The sequence below is a fragment of the Pipistrellus kuhlii genome, unplaced genomic scaffold, assembly GCF_014108245.1.
Source record: "Pipistrellus kuhlii isolate mPipKuh1 unplaced genomic scaffold, mPipKuh1.p scaffold_m20_p_34, whole genome shotgun sequence".
Taxonomy (NCBI): Eukaryota; Metazoa; Chordata; class Mammalia; order Chiroptera; family Vespertilionidae; genus Pipistrellus; species Pipistrellus kuhlii.
The window spans coordinates 4,241,936-4,259,605 of NW_023425534.1; the positions used below are offsets into that span (position 1 = coordinate 4,241,936).

The 17,670-nt window shown below is 37.5% G+C and overlaps 1 protein-coding gene and 1 non-coding gene across 12 annotated transcripts in view; one reads left to right on the plus strand and one right to left on the minus strand.

The window, feature by feature from the left end:
* Window positions 1-17,670, plus strand: part of KIF1B (kinesin family member 1B) — a 131,417-nt gene that overhangs the window by 30,095 nt on the left and 83,652 nt on the right. For all 11 annotated transcript variants that reach the window (XM_036461051.2, XM_045570604.1, XM_045570605.1 and 8 more), the window contains exons 3-9: window positions 4,026-4,102; window positions 4,863-5,042; window positions 7,586-7,651; window positions 11,340-11,518; window positions 12,050-12,161; window positions 15,543-15,620; window positions 16,958-17,023. In XM_036461051.2, coding sequence (XP_036316944.1) covers window positions 4,026-4,102; window positions 4,863-5,042; window positions 7,586-7,651; window positions 11,340-11,518; window positions 12,050-12,161; window positions 15,543-15,620; window positions 16,958-17,023 — 758 coding nt within the window. The remainder of the gene's footprint in view (window positions 1-4,025; window positions 4,103-4,862; window positions 5,043-7,585; window positions 7,652-11,339; window positions 11,519-12,049; window positions 12,162-15,542; window positions 15,621-16,957; window positions 17,024-17,670) is intronic.
* On the minus strand, window positions 1,715-1,819 carry LOC118732096. Its single transcript, XR_004992050.1, has one exon. It is a non-coding gene; the product is annotated as a U6 spliceosomal RNA (small nuclear RNA).

A 17,670-nucleotide genomic window follows, 5' to 3' on the forward strand; every position in this document is an offset into this window, starting at 1 on the left:
GGAAGCCATTGAAAAGTTTTCACTTGAACCTTGACAAGGACGTCTGAGAAAGCTCACTGCCCGCAATGTGGCGATTAGACTCCTCCAGGGCCCTGGGCGGGGAACCCAGTCAGGATGCATTGCAGTCATCCTGGTGAGAGAGAGGGTGGCTTGGCCCAGGGTGATAAAATGGTAATGGTAAGAAGCCGTGGGATTCTGGATACATTTGAAATTGGAGCTGACAGGACAGATCAGAGGTGGAAGGTGAGAGAAAAAGTCAAATACGACTCCAAGGTCATCTGTGAAAAGTTGCTTGTGGAGGTGAATCCAGGTCTGGAATGTAAGAGAAATCTTGATTGGAAAAGAAACCTCAGGTGCAGAGGAGTTTAAAAGGGACCTTGAAAAGTGGTATGAAAAGGTGATTTTATAGGAAAGAAAGCAATATGAAGTATATAGCACTTAAAATAAGAGTTACCGTATTTTTCGGACCATAAGACGCACTTTTTTCCCCCCAGAAGTGGGGGGAAAAAGTCCCTGCGTCTTATGGTCCAAATATAGCCTACACATATACTTTTAAAAAAAAGTTTTTTTACTTGCCCGGCTCTGTGTGGTCTCTGTGTGCTTGCCTGGCTCTAAAATGGTTCTAAATGCTGCTGTTTACTTTACAGGGTTGATTACATGTGTTTATGACTGTGATGTTGGGTTTTAATGCACATAAAATATTTTAGGACACTATTTGTTTCAGAATCTTTTTTTCTTCATTTCCCTTCTCTAAAAACTGGTGCATCTTATGGTCCGAAAAATACGGTATGTTCTGACTCAGTCCTCAAAAAGTGTATTCCTTGCCGAAGCCGGTTTGGCTCAGTGGTAGAGCATTGGTCTGCGGACTGAAAGGTCCCAGGTTCGTTTCCGGTCAAGTGCATGTACCTTGGTTGCGGGCACATCCCCGGTAGGGGGTGTGCAAGAGGCAGCTGGTTGATGTTTCTCTGTCATCAGTGTTTCTAGCTCTCTATCTCTCTCCCTTCCTTTCTGTAAAAAAATCAATAAAATATATATATATTTTTAAAGTATATTCCTTGTAGGGAAAGAGGTCATTTTTATGCTGGGCAGCACCCGGGGAGGTCAAGGGAGGCCTCAACCCGATCCAGTTTCTTGTCACAAGACAAGAAAGGATTAAGAGTGTTACAGAGGATTTAACAAAGCACAGTAAAGTTTTTAAAGCGATAGTACGACTTGAGAAGTGAGAGTGGGCAACCTTGGAGAATGAGACACCATTCAATGGGGTCTGGGAAGAAGGTTTTATTAAACATGATGACTACTGAGGGCAAAGGTACTGAAAGCACAGTAATGACTGGTTGATAGTTGCATGAGCCATCACGTGCAGGAAACCAGGTTCACAAAGGAAGCCTACAAGAAGTATGTCAAAGATGACATGAAATCAATCAAAGGGAAACTTGAAGAACAGAGACCAGAAAGAGTACAGCCTTTTATGAAAGAGTAAATCCTTTTATGATGGGCTGCAGAATGAATCAAGCACATCCTTGCTAATTTCAGAACCTCCCAGTTCTTCATTGGTGAAAACAGATGGCATGGCTGCTCTGCAGCACTTCCGTGAGGGTGGTGTGACGCAAATAGGATTTTCTTTAAGGATGGCTTAGAAATGGGAAAATGTTCACAAATTTGGCAATTTGGATCTATCACCTGTCATTGTAACTGGCTGCTGTTTTTCTTTTAAAAAACTATGAAATGCTTCATGAAATTGCATGTCGTCTGTGTGCAGGGGACATGCTAATCTTCTCTGTATCATTCCAATCTTAGTTATGTGCTGCCGAAGCAAGCACCTGGCTGCTGCTTTCCATCTACACTTGAGGACTAGGACAATAGGACTGATGTTATCTTGAGCTCTATTTATTTTGACCTTGATATATTTGGAGCAGAGGCATTGTTTTTAGAATAACATGTCATGCCCTGGCCGATTTTGCTCAGTGGATGGAGCATTGGCCTGCGGACTGAGGGGTTCTGGATTCGATTCTGGCCAAGGGCACATGCCCAGGATGTGGGCTTGATCCCCAGTGGGGGGCATATAGGAGGCAGCCGATCAATGATTTTCTCTCATCGTTGATGTTTCTGTCTCTCTCTTCCCTCTTCCTTCCTCTCTGAAATCAACAGAGAAGAAGAAAAAAAAGAAAGAAATGAATGAATTAAAAAAAAAAGAAAAAGAAAGAATAATCTATCATGTAGGTCGTCTAAAAATAAAATGCATTTGAACTCACTTGAAAAACACACACAATACTTAATGAAACATGCTTAAAAGATTTATAATAGCAAATTTTCCAAAGGTTAGAAGTGTTTGTTTTAACCATGTTTTTTTTAATGGGAAGACTACAGAAGTTATATCCTATGTCTCATCTCATCATTGTCCTTATTGCTGAGCCACTGCAGCCTGGAGTGTGGCTCATGCAGCATGGCACCATCTTCCTCTTCGCTTGGTAGAGTTTGTGTGTGGCCTTTCATGTTTTAGGAACTATAATCATTAAGTTCCTAGTTTTAAGTGGGTAAGAAGAGTATTAATGCCTGCGGTATACTTTTGGGGGTAGTCATAATATATGTGCATACACATACATATATGTGTGCATATTCATTCAAGATGCCTGCCTTACTGGCAGTGGCTGCATAGGGAATAAGCATTTCAATGATGAGTATTTTGGCTCAGAGTGGCCTCTGGAGCCAAACTCTCTATGTTCGCATCCTGGATTGGCATTAGCTAGTTCTGTAGCCTTGGGTAAGTTATTTAAACCTCTTTGTGATGGTTTATCTATTAAATGGGGATAATTAAGCATCTGCCTTATTGAATGGTTGGGAGATTAAATAAGTTAGTACATAGAAAGTACTTACAGCTTGGAGGAAGTGCTCCATGAATGTTGGCTGTTACTTAAATATTATACGTAATGTCTTTTGTTTAGAAACTTCTTCTTTGTTTAAGTTACCATTTGTGTGGGAGGAGATGTTCTTTCTAGAACCATGTCTCTGTCACATGACTGTGCAGTGTGAGCCTTAGTAATACTCTCTCAGCATTTGGGGTTGGAACTTAAGTCCGTGGCCGTACCCAGTGGAATCCAGCAAGAGCAAGAGAGAGAACTAAGCACCGTAGCAACTGTTGCTATTTGTGTCCCGAGCAGCAGCTGCTCTGGTCAGATTTATTTTTTAATCCTGATCTCACTGATACCCCGGGATGTGGCCCTGCTTTAGAGAAGTAGGTTGGTCTAGATGTCTGGTCTTTGAGGAGGTTTCATGAACACATGTTACAAGGATTCTATTCCATGTGAAATCTGAGGAGCCAGCGCTTCAGTGTATGAGAAAGGGACAAAGGCTAAGCCTCAGCAGTCAGTCCCTGAAGTGAACTGGGGCAAGATTAATCACATTACAAATCACTGTTAATGTGGGCAGTGAGACTTGCTGCTTTTCAGTCAAAACGTAATTTTGCTGTAAAAACATTCTACAGAAGATTTAGTGGTCTGTGATTCTACTGTACACACTCATACACAAATGTACACACATACATACATGATCATTTACGTATCAGCTGTGGATTTCAGAAATAAGATTATCTTTTCAATGAATGCTTTATTACAAAAGCTTTTCTGAAGTAGATAGAGCTTTTAAAAAGAGTTTGTTTCAAATAGTGGCTAGATTGATTCAGTAATTTCTAATTTTTATTTCTGATGTGTTGAAATATTTGAAGCCTTATGAAGCACCTGGAATAGTAATATGGTCCATTTCCAGATCTTGGCTGCTTTCTTACCTCAGATTCCGTCATAAACTATTTAATGAGCACCTACTGTCTACCAGGCTCTGCTCTGAATCCTGATTAGTATTTTCAAATTACATATGTAGATCATCTATTAAAATGAGATTATTTTTGTTTTTGATTCAGCAGTAATTTACTGATTTGGATGTTTTGAATTTACCATAGAGCATCATGTTGAACTAAAGATAAAGAACGTGTAACTGAGTGACTTAAAAATCAAAACATTTTCATTCTCTAGGTATTGTTAACCCAAAGAACCCCAAGGAAGCTCCAAAGTCCTTCAGCTTCGACTATTCCTACTGGTCTCACACCTCGGTGAGTGTGCTCATGTGCTCAGAGGAGCAGGGCTTTTTTAATGTGTTTCCAAGAGCCTTCAGGTCCAGCAAGAAAAGCAGAGGTTACCAACCTAGCAAAATGGAGAGTGGGGCCCTTCGCAGTATCCTTACTCAGCATAGAACCCTCAGTCTTATTAGCTTCTAGGGCTTTTTCCTAAACTAGAGTTTGCTTCTGCAACTCCTTGTTATTCTTTAGTTCTTTATTTTTCCTGATTTGTGTTGGAAAAGGAGATGTTTTAAACCAGCGGTCGACAACCTGTAGGACCTCATTGATAAAGCCTAGTTGGCAAGGGAAGGGTCTAGGCAAGGGGTTGGAAACATTCTTCACTGAAAGCTGTGTTGAGATATAGCCGTACTACTGGTAACAAGTTCAAAAAGTATTTTTATATGTGGACTTGACCTTTGATCTTTTAGTCCCATTTCCTCTTAAGAAAAGTTTATTGGAGCTCCCTGTGAATGGAAGAGTGATATTTGTAAAGTTATGGAAAATAAAATGTAATCCTGTTAGATAACTTCATGTAGATATTTTTACGTATGGCTGACCTGGATAATAGATAACTCTAGTGGTGCATGCATGCATATAAAATGAGAAAAATAAACAACGTGTAGGGGAAACTTAAAAAAATAAATATTTTAGGTGATTAATCTGATTCAAAGCACTTGTACTTATTAGAGCAGTAATCAAATAAGCATAGGAAAGAATATGAATAAAATGTCATTTCTTCTTTTAATCTTTATAGCCTGAAGATCCCTGTTTCGCATCTCAAAACCGTGTGTACAATGACATTGGAAAGGAAATGCTCTTACATGCCTTTGAGGGCTATAATGTCTGTATTTTTGCCTATGGGCAGACTGGTGCTGGGAAATCGTACACAATGATGGGTAAACAAGAAGAAAGCCAGGCTGGCATCATTCCACAGGTAAAAAACAACAAAAAAACCTCTGTTCCTCATCACTCTTAGTCTTCAATGGCTGTAACAATTATTTTTATTTAGCAAATGTTTATTCACGGACTGACATACTAGGCATGAGGATAAATCACCTCTCCCTTTCCCCCAGAGGAGCTAACAGCTAGTGGAAGAGATTGACATATATACATGTCTACTTTAAAGGTGGGAAAGCTGATTTTTTTGTAAAGGTTTTGCTATATATCCAATGTTATGTTGGTGTTTTATCTTTTGAACAGTGTCACCGGCTTCTTCAAAAAGAGATAGTATGTAACAAGCTCTGTTCTGAATTCTGGAAATACTTAATGAATGTTGTTGCTCTGACTTTTTTTTTTTTAAAGTTCCATAGATCACCCCAAGATATAGATCACCCCTTAAGAATCCGATTTTTAAAAAGCTTTATTTTTAAAATATATTTTATTGATTTTTTTTTTTTTTTTTTTTTTTTTTTTTTTTTTTTTAAACAGAGAGGAAGGGAGAGGGATAGTTAGAAACATCGATCAGCTGCCTCTTGCACACCCCCTACTGGGGATGTACCTGCAACCAAGGTACATGCCCTTGGACCAGAATTGAACCTGGGGATACTTCATTCCAAAGGCCAGTGCTCTGTCCACTGAGCCAAACTGATTAGGCAAGAATCTGATTGTTATTGATCACCTTGTTTAGAGTTAATTTCCTTTTATTGTATTAGTTTAATACTATCACTTTAAGTTTGAACAGTGAAAAATTTTTTTAAGAGCTTTTAGTCTTGATTTTATATTGTTTGGAAATGGAGAGGAGTTGTGACATCAGTATTTAGAAGGAACTTATTTTTAAATAACAGGAATATGGCTTTTGTTAAAGATATTTGGAATTAATTTTTAAGTGTTTTTTTTTGTTTTGTTTGTTTGTTGCTGTTTTTTACTATAGGCCTAGTATGACCATCTCTATATTTTGAGTATAAAATACAGAAGCAATCACTACTTTTTCTGACAAATTAGTGGACTGTAATTTTGAATTCAGCTATGTAATTGAAATGTTTAATTAGTAACAAAGATAAGAAAAACTTTAGAAAAAATGGGACATACTAACATATCTTTTTTTCTGTAAAAACATTTATTAAGACATACAGAATGGGGTAAAAGTAGGTTTACAGTAGTTTGTGTGAAAAATAATACAATAATTAATAATAATACAAGAAAAAACTTTCACATTCTCACGACTGTAAACCTACTTTTGCCACATCCTGTATATTTGGGAATTGTCCTTCTCTGTTTATAGTAATAGCAACAGTTACAGTGCTTATTAGAGAAAACATTCTGAAGCACTCCCTATGTGCCAAACACAGGTCAAGTGCTTGACAAATACTAACTCATCTAATTCTCCTAATTTGGCCTTAAGAGGTAGGTCCTATTGTTACCCTCATTTTACAGATGGGGAAACTGAGGCATGTGGTCATGTCACTTGTTCAGAATCCGAATGTAGGAAAGGTAGCTTTGGAGTCTCTATTTTTACTGCTATGTAATACTTTCTGGGCAATAAAATAATTATAGATTACAATTATGCCAAGTTATACTAAATAGTCATATTTATTTATCTATTACCACACTGAGTTTCTCCTTTTTCCTTTAATTTGTTTGTTACTAAAATTCTTGTAAATTACATCTTTTCTGATAGAATTGTAGAATATTTTATTTTTTATTTTTAAAGTATATTTTATTGATTTTTAGAGAGGAAGGAAGAGGGAGAGAGAGATAGAAACATCAATGATGAGAGAGAATCACCGATTGGCTGCCTCCTACATGATTTTTGTTAATTCTTTTAAAAACTTACCACATTATAAATAAATTCAAGGGGTAAGGATAATGAAATTTTATAATTTTTCTGATCTATAAAAATTAATGTTTTCTGTTAAAAATGTCACTGCCTGGTAGAGTAGCCTTTTGTAAAAGGTTTAGAGTCTTAAGACAGATAAAGGAAAAAGTTTTAGTCAAAATGATTCTTGAAAATGCCTTAATTTATCCCTTACCCATAGTATGTATTCTCTCTCTGTATATGTGTGTGTAGGTATGTATGTATTTATAATATATGTAGTAACTGACAATTTATAATAATAAAATGTATATATCACAGTAAGAAATGTGTGTGTAAAATATAGTTGAATAGTTTTATTGCTACAATAATTCTGATGGTAAAATTACTGTTACTGTATTATAGTATGAAGAGTTGAGTTTACATAAATTAAATGTGCCAATGACATAACACTATAAGAGACATAATTTTCTCCCCTTTCTCTAAATGTGGCTTTCTTTCTAAGGAAACATTGTTGAGATGCTGTTGTTGAGTGATTATATGGATAGGAAAAATGTATTTAAAACTGTCTTTTATTTCACTCAGAGAATTCACCTTTGTTGTTGATGCCATTAATTTTGGGGGGGAAAGAGAAAAAGGATATTACTAATTTGTGTAACAGTCCTGGGTAACTTGGTGCTTCTTTGATTTATGCTCTTCATCTCTTTCTCATCCTGTCTCTGTAGTTATGTGAAGAACTATTTGAGAAAATCAATGACAACTGTAATGAAGAAATGTCCTACTCTGTAGAGGTGAGTACAGATGCTGGTTAAAACCAGAGGCCTCCATACTCCATTGCTTCAACTGTTGCTTTTAAATTGCTCCAAATTATCACCGTACTATAGATCACTTAACCACTCCCCAGTTTTGTACTTTTAGGCTATTTCTAAGTTTTTGTTATAATGAATAATGCTCTAATTAAATCCTTATTTATAAGACTGGCTTTAATTTCATTGATTTCCTTTATATATATGTTGAATGCCAAAAAATGCATTTGAATTTCAGAAAGAAGCCCCATCAGGGAGTGTAAGCATCCAAATCTGTCTTTGCGAACATTGAGTATTTTCACATTTTAAACTTTGCCAATTTGATAAGGGAAAATGCCTCACTCTTATTTAAATTTGAATTACTTTGATTATTAGTGTGGTTGGACATCTTGTAAATGACGCCTGTGTCGGTTTACATGTTGGGTTTGCAATGTTTTTCTTATTCTTACTATTTGTGTGAACTCTTTCTCTTCAATATTATTAATAATGATTTTTTGCAGGTATATATAATCAAATCTCTTCTCCTTCTTTCCCTTTACAGTTGCTTATAAGCTTGGAAAAGTTAGTCTCCATCCATTGTATACCTGACAATGGATTTCCTTTTAAGAAGAGGTTTATAGAATTATTTTATATATATATTAATTTATTTGATAAACGTTTCCACTTTTTTGTATGTGCTTTAAGAGCTATTATTTTACACCCTCTCCATTTTTTGGTAGTTGATTTTATAGTCATTACTATTATTAAAATGTTCTGACCCTACTACATGTATGGGCAACTAATTTTCTATAAAGGAGCCAAAAACAACAATGGAGAAAGGAAAGTCTCTTAATAAATGGTGTTGGGAAAACTGGACAGCCACATGGAAAAGAATGAAACTAGACTGCTGTCTGACACATAGCATAGTGTTCTGTTAACATGAGCCTGTTCTGAGAAATTAAGCTGCTTTTAAAGCAAACTCTAGTTTTTATATTTAAAAAAATGTATATGTTTGATTATCCATAGGACTTATACAATGTCCAGTTAATCTACTTAGATGCTTTGGTTTGTTTGTTTGTTTTCTTTACCTATAAAGTGTTGCATAAATTGATAAGTTTTAAAGGATTCTGCCTGTGACCATTATACACCAAAAGGGGAATGTGCTGCTCTAAAAATATTTTTTGTTAAATTGAATTCTCTTGTCTCATCCTATAACTATTCTGTTTTGAATCATATGACAGAATTTTTTGAGCTTGTGGGTGATAAAAAATAAGCCCTTTTCTTTCATATTAGTCTGCATTCATAGGCTTATTTGGACTGCAGTGTAGATCCCCAGTTGATACAGTGGTTTCTTAAATTTATGGTCCTCTGCCTCCTTTCTTGCTTTCTCTTACTTATTCTGCTGCAGCCACACTGGATTTTTGTGCTGCTTCTGGAATATACCAGGAATGTTCCTAACTATAATACAAGGCCTTTCTGCCTGAAATTGTCTTTTCCTGGATATCTTTTGGCTAAGTTTTCCACCACCTCCAGGTCTTTTGTTCATACTTACTGTTTCTTTGAGGCTTACCTTGACCAGCCTATATAATAAAAGGCTAATATGCAAATTGACCAAATGGCAGAATGATTAATCTATATGACGCACACTGACCGCTAGGGAGCAGACACTCAACACAGGAGCTGTCCTCTGGTGGTTAGTGGGCTCCCATAGGGGAGCGCGGCTCAGCCAGAAGCCTTGTGCTGGGCTCATGGCTGGCAAACGCAGAGGTGGTGGCAGGAACCTTTTCCACCTTTGCAGCAGTGCTAAGGATGTCTGACTGCCCACGGGGAGTGGGCCTAAGCAGGCAGTTGGACATCCCTCGAGGGTTCCCAGGCTGTGAGAAGGCGCAGGCCAGGCTGAGGGACACACACACACACACACCCTCCCCGAGTGCACGAATTTTGTGCACTGAGCCTTAGTCTTTTATAATACTGCAACTTGCCTTCCACCCAGCGCTCCTGGTCTCCCTTTCCCTGTCCTTCCCCTCTCCTTCCCCATAGTACTTGCCATAGTCTAACCTATTTTATGATTTTACTTATTTTTTTTTATGTTTGTTGTTTATTTTCAGTCTCCCTTTCTAGCGTCATAAGCTCACTAGGGAAGGGGTCTTTGTCTGCTTTATTAACTGATATATATCAAGTACCTAAAAAGATCTGAAAATGCCTGGTGCTTAATGAATTGAATTTTCTAAGTGGGGGTCTATAATGTTGGTTCATTTAGAAGTAAAATAAATAGTGGTGGCTTAGTGGATTTGCACATTAGAAAATAAGTAATGGGGCACATCAACCTTTACCAGGTTATTGGGGAGCTCTTAGCCTTATACATGTGTGAAAAGGGACAGGTTTTCTAAGAACATATGATAGCTTCCTGGGATTCAGGATTGTATGTACAGGTTTAAGTACATGAGAATGATTGAAGTACCATCTCACTCTCTTGGAAAACATCTTTTAGAAAGATTATCTGTTGTCCTGTTGTTTTACTCTTGTAATAGATCAATTACTTTATCTTTCACCATCTTCAGTTTTTTTTAATTGATTTTGAAAAACAGTATAAAAATACAGATCTGAGACTGGAAAAAAGAAAAAGCCAATAGAACTAGAGATAAGGTTCCATTTAGATACTCTGAAAATGTGTCTGTAGAAATTTGAAGTTGAAAAATGCAGAAGTTACATTGTATGCTTGAGTAGCTCAGTGATACAGAAGTGTCCGATTCCTAGGGAAGCCGTATGATTAGGCTCACTGGTGAATTCACCCAACTTCAGAACGTTGTTGCTTAGAAATCTGAGCTTATAGGTTCATTAGGATCAACCCATCATTTCTAAGGCAGACTCTTGAATGAAGCTCATTTGATTGATGTTAAGAAACTAGCAGATTGGTTTATTATTTTCCTGTTACCCAGACCAGACACTTGTGATTAACTGTTACCCAGACCAGACACTTGTGATTGGTATATTATTGGGCGGACCTCTGTTGGTGGTTTTTGGTGAGCATGAAGTTAGAGGGAGAGGAGTTTATTAGATAAATGCTTAATTGCTTCGGGTGAAGAAATGATAGCCTAACACATTCATCTCCATGACAGCACATTGTCTGTGGCTTCTTCGCCTGTGAGACTTGGATAGGTCCTGCCGTACAATTGGATTCTGTGCTGACCAGTCCTTATCCCTTCTGATAGATACATTTTGGCCCATAATCAGTCACATTGTGGCCAGTCTTTTAAGTACTGGTATTAGAGAGGCTGGGCTCTTGTCTTAACTTCTCTGGAATATTGATACAGTTCCTTGGTTTTAACACTAATAGAAATATTGTTTCCAAGCTTTTGGAGAATGGCAAACATTTTAAAAAATATTGACAACTGATAAGTTGCTATTAAAAATGTTATTTTTTTCTGCTAAACACAGGTGGTAGTCACTGTGTGCTAAGATAGCTTATTTACAGCCCCCCCCCCCCCCCCCCCCCAGAAAGTCAGAAGGCTGGTCCTAACCTACGCAGTGGTATCTGTGCATATAATATGTTAATAGAAGAAAAGGGACTGGAACTACGGCATTTCACTTAGTAAAAGTTGCTAATCCTAATTACTTTTAATAAGTTTAAAAAAATTTTTTAATTAGAGGATTTTCCCCCCTGAGTTCTCATTCATTAATAATTTGTTTCTAGGTGAGCTACATGGAAATTTACTGTGAAAGAGTTCGAGATTTGCTGAATCCAAAAAACAAGGGTAATTTGCGTGTACGCGAACACCCACTTCTTGGCCCATATGTGGAGGATCTGTCAAAGCTGGCAGTCACTTCCTACACAGACATTGCTGACCTCATGGATGCTGGGAACAAAGCCAGGTATGGCAGGGAAGAGACTGATGGCTGAAGCCTTTGGCACATTTTCAGGCCCTTTGTAGTTAGGAAAGTGTTGTCATTGTGGATCTTCTGATCCTTTGGTTGTGCTGAGAAGTGAGGGCTTCAGCATATTTAGTATCTATCTTCCTATCAAAACAATGCACTGCTGGGGCACAAGAGAACTGCGGCTAAGTTTTACTATTGGGTTTTGGTCAAGTTATGCTAAAATGCTGCTTACCACATGCCTATGGTAGTAATTGATCCGGAATAAATGAACGCCTAATAAAAATTAAATGGTGGTTTCCAAAAGGGGCAACTGGAGTATGAAACATGACTTTGAGGGCGTACCTTTGGAGGGTAACTTGATAAACTCGTAAGTAGAGTGTATTGAGAGCATTTTGTGTGATAGTCTTGCACTCTGTGAATTTAAGTTGTTGCTTGTGATTGTTAATTCTTGTCATGTGGAACCTGATGTCCCTTTTAACTTGCATCTAAAAATTCCATTGTCCCGTGGTCGCCTTTATGTGTATTTAGGACAGTGGCAGCTACCAACATGAATGAAACAAGTAGCCGTTCCCATGCTGTGTTTACAATTGTTTTCACCCAGAAGAAACACGATACCGAGACCAACCTCTCCACTGAGAAGGTAGGAGAACTTCGGTCTCTGGGCTTGAGTTGTGCACAGCGGGGATTTTCAGAAGTCCTTGCAAGCCTCTGCATTTTGTGGGATTTTTACTTAATGGAGGGTATTTTATACCTTTCGCTTATCATTTTTTCCCCTCTCTAAACCAGTTTTGAGTATGGATTCATGAGTGAAATTGCAAAAGAGAAAATAGGGTAAAGGAAAAACAATCCAAGACTTTGGTTCTCAAAAACTTCTCTATGCAAGGGAATTAAGTATAGTTCTGAGGGAAGAAAATCCTCCCTTTTCTTTTTCCTGACTGGAAGCTCTTAATTATCTTATTAGCTTCTTTGTATGTGTATTTCATTTTTTAAAGCTCTGATAATGTTACTGCAGGATTAATGTTTAAGCAAACCATAAAGCAGACAAGATGGTTTGTTTTTTTTTTTTTTTGGAAAGTAAATAATGTGTACAGCAGTTCTGATGTTCTTCAGATACCTTTGCTTGTTAATTTCTCATTTTCTACAGTGGTTAAATATATAGACTTTGGAATTAAGCTGCTTGCTTTAGATCCTGGCACTGCCATTTTTCAGCAGTGTTGCCTTGGGCAAGTTACTTAATCTCTTTGTGCCTCAGTTTCCCCAGCCTCATAGGATCGTTAAAAGGGATTAAGTAGTATTATAGGTTAAGCACACATAATAGTGCTTGGCACAGAGTAACCACTTAATAAATGTTAATTTTATTGTCTTATTGGTAATAATAAGTTTATGTTGAATTCTCTGCTTATATTCCTACATAGCATATAGCTGGAATTTTTATCTGAAGTTAGAGTTATTGTACTAGCAATTATAAAAGATCCTTTGTTTATAAACTTAGTACCTTATGGAACTAGTATCACTAAAAACTAGAATTAACTTTTACCTGATAACCTCTTTGTTTTTAGTGAAAATTATTTTTAAGAATATAATCTTTCATATGGATTATCAAATAAGTTGACACTGCTTAGCCAGCGGTTACAATATTAATGCCACATAGTAGTCAGTATTCATCTGATTGGCACAAGGAATATCTTACAGGAAAGCATTTTCTTTTCTTTTATATGATGTCAAATCTACAAAAATAGTAATGTTAATCCCATAACCATAGCTTCCATGATAATCAATTTTAGATACTTTTGTCTGAACTTTCCTGAAGCATTTTAAAAAAACTTTATGTATTATTGAAGTACAGTAAAACATATATTTAAAGTATAAATCTGGATCACATATGTATACACCTATGAAAGCAATACTACAACTAGGTATCTTATCTAGTACCCCGAAAAGTTGCTTCATTCTCCTTTGTAATCTAACTACATCCCTCCTTTCACCCCCATCCTCAGGTAATCCATGACCTACTTTCTGTCACTATAAATGAATTTACAGTTTCCAGGAATAACATAGTATTTTTTGTCTGGCTTCTTTCCTTAACATAACGATTTTGAGACACATCTATGTTGTGTGTATCTGTAGTTCACTCTTTCATGCTGATTACTATTCCATTATACAGATGACGTATCACAGTTTGCTCAGTAATTCACCTGTTGATAGGCATTTAAATTGTGTCCGGTTTTTGATCTTACAAATGAAGATGCTGTTCACATGTGTGTACAAGTCTTTGTGTGTGTATTTGTTTTTGTTTCTCTTGGTTTATACCTTGAAGTAGAATGATTGAATCTTATAAGTGTATGGTGAGCTTCTTAAGAACCTGCTAACGGTTTTACGTCTTTCATTGTAAAATGATACAGTGCAACAATATCATTTATGTTCCCACCATCAGTATTTGACAGTTCCAGTTTCTGGAAGCTTCATTTTTAAATTTTTATTTATTTAATTTTTAAAATCCTAACTCTAGGATGTGTTTGTTTGTTTTGTAATATATTTTTTTATTGACTTCAGAGAGGAAGGGAGAAGGGAGTAAGAAATGGAAACATCAATAATGAGAGAGAATCATTGATCGGCTGCCTCTTGCATGACCCACACTGGAAATTGAGCCCACAACCTGGGTGTGTGCCCTGACCAGGAATTGAACTGTGACCTCTTGGTTCATAGGTTGATGCTCAACCACTGAGCCATGCTGGAAAGGCAAGGACAGGTTTTTGTTTTTTTAAATTGATTTGAGAGAGAGAGAAAAAAACACAAACATTGATGTGAAGGAGAAATGGATTGGCTGCCTCCCATACTCACCCCCCTGGGGATTGAACCTAAAACCTAGGTATGTGCCTGGAATGGGAATCTAACCTCCCCCATTGGTTCACAGCCACCAGGCCAGGGCTGGAAGCTTCATTTTAATGCCATTTAATGGGTCAATGAGTTTTATATATTTTTCTGCTTTTAAAATTTTATTGAGGTATAACATAATTGATATACATTATATTTCAGGTGTACAAAATAATCAGTTGGTATTCGTATATATTGTGAAATGATCCTCACAATAAGTCTAATTAATTTCCTTCACTATATAGCTACAGAATTTTTTTCTTACGCTGAGAACTTTTAAAATTTACTCTTAGTAACTTTCAAACATGCAATACAGTATTATTAACTGTAGTCACCATACTATTACATTGCATCCCATGACTTATTTCTTTAATAACTGGAAGTTTTACCTTTTGATTCCCTTAGCCCATTTTTCGTATTCTTCCCTAACCCCCAACTCCTTGCTTCTGGCAATCACCTGTCTTGTTCTCTGTATCTGTGAGTTCCACCCCCCACTCGCCACCCTCCACCCCCCAAATTCCAAATATAAGTGAGATCATGCGGTATTTCTCTTTCTTGGTTGAACTTATTTAACTTAACATAATGCCCTCAGGGTCCATCCATGTTGTAGCAGATGGCAAGATTTCATTCTTTTTTATGATTGGATAATATACCATTTTATGTATGTACCACCCTGTCTGTATTTTTTCATCTATCAATGGATACTTAGGTTGTTTCCTTATCTTGGCTATTGTATTGTATATAATGCTGCAATGAATATTGGGGTTGCATATATCTTTTTGAGTTAGTGTTTTCATTTTCTTTGGATAAATATGCAGAACTGGAATTTCTGGGATCATGTGGCAGTTCTGTTTTTAATTTTTTTGAGGACCTTCCATAATGTTTTCCATAGTGGCTGCAGAGTTTTACATATTTTTATGACATCATTGTAAAATATAGATAATTGCTGTGATCTTTCTGTGTGCCCGTTAAATTGATAAAAACTATATATTGACTTTGTCGTCTTATGTCATATATACATATATAAGTCCTAATCAATATTTTTACTCTTCTCCTTGCCTTAATCTTTCAGTTTTCTGCTTCTAAATGTTTTTAACTTGGACTTGGCTTATTTTTGAATTGCCGCAATGTTATTGTTCTCTACCAGGTCAGTAAAATCAGCTTGGTGGATCTAGCAGGGAGTGAACGAGCTGATTCAACTGGTGCCAAAGGGACTCGATTAAAGGTATTTTTCTTGTCAAACAAATGGCCTCATCAATAATTGTTCTATAACACGGGTAGCCATATCTGGCCCACTGACTGTTTTTATAAATAAGATTTTATTAGAGCACAGTGACATCTATTTACATATTATCTGTGTGGCTGCTTTCATGCTACAATGGTAGGGTTGAGAAGTTGTGACAGAGACCACAATACCTTTAAGAAAAATGTTGCCTATTCTGCTCTATAACTTCAAAGAAAGATTATCTGTGTATATAAAAGCCTAAGCGACCAGAATGACTGGTTCCTAACATGCACTGATCTCCAGGGGCAGATGCTCAACACAGGAGCTGTCCCCTGGAGGTCAGTGTGTTCCCACGGCCAACCTCTCCTGGCTGGCCAACCTTCCATGGTGCCTCGCCCCCCCGCCCCCCGTTGGAGCTAGGCTCTGGGCTGGGACGGAACCGGGTGAATGGTGGTGGATGCAGCCCCTTTCCCAGGGAGACCAAGGACTGATGGCCAGCCTCCTGCACCCTGTCCCTCCCCTTGTCCAGCAGGCCCTGATTGGCCTGCTGCCCGCACGCTGTGGTGGTGGCTTGGCGGCAAAAGGAGCAGGAGGGGGAGAGGCAGGGAACCACATGGTGGTAGGGCGTCCATTCCTTCTGTGCCCGGCCTGGTTACCATTGCCTCCTCTCCCGACCCCACCAAGGCTTTTGGGCCCTGGGCTGGGACAGGGAACTGGTGGTGGGTGGTGGTGGACGTGGCCCCTTTCCCAGGGGGCTGAGGGCCGGCTCCATCCTCGTGGCCAATAGCCAACTTCCTGTGTCCTGCCCTTCCCCCCAGCTGGCAGGCCCTGATCGGCTCAGCCCTGATTGCTGGCCAGGCCTAGGGACTGCACCTGTGCATGAATTTTGTGTGCCAGGCCTCTAGTATAGCATAATAATTAAGGAGGACTTCATGGTGAGAGTTGAATTGTATTTTGAGGAACAAATGAAAGTAAGGGACAGTAGTGGGAAAAAAGGATACACAAGATCCAGATGTGAAACCAAGCATGAACTCCTCTAGAGATATGCCTAACAAGAGCAAAAATTTCATGTTGGTGAATTGTGGGAAAAAGGCTGCATCTGTAAATTTTTGGAGCATAAACATCTTAAAGATACTTTAGAAGTGTGCAATTAGGCATGTGGTCTTGGCATGTTATCAAGTGGAGAGGAGGGAAGATTGAGAATTAAAGGAGGTTTTTAGAATTTGTGATCATAAAGAAACATAATGCTAACCTATGTCTAATTGTATTCTATATATTATATATGATGTGGCAGTTGTAGAAATTCTTAATTCTTTTATGTTTGGAATTGATTTTAGGAAGGAGCAAATATTAATAAGTCTCTTACAACTCTGGGCAAAGTCATTTCAGCCTTGGCGGAAGTGGTAAGTGTTACTTCATTGTAAAGAGAATTTGTCTGTTCAGCAAATGTATTTGACAGATATTTTGATTGTTTATGACGGTTGCCCTTTTTTGGCCCTCTTATATAATACCTTCCTTCCTTTAGAGCTTTTTGATAAGAGGTAGAATACACTTTGCACTAAAAGTAAAAGAGATATAGGAGAATGAAAGCAAACAGAGCTGTGTAAGCAAAAGGAAGGGCTAGGTTTTTACAAAGACCTAAGGTTTGGCTATTTTTTGAGCCTTATTTCATATCTCATAAAAACCATAAGTATTTGTTGTATCTTCTTTTACTGTACAATCTTTTCTAAGTAGGGTGCAGTACTTTGGAGTATTTTGAACAGTTTGCCATAATAAATACTGTTGATTTGGGGGCCAGTAATGTATTTCTAAAAGTTTATTTTATTATTCCTTAACAGCGGAACACTAAAACTGAAACAATTTTTTTATAAAAGGCTTTGTTATTTATGTTAGAAGCTAAGAAAATGTTAGTCATGTGTGTTCTAATTTAGTATCTTCTTTGAGTCCTTAAAAAAGAATTAAATGCCTTTTTGCTTATCTGAGAAGTCATATTCAATTTATGACTTAAAAATTACACACTGTTTTCTGTACGGAGGCTTATCCTGTGTTC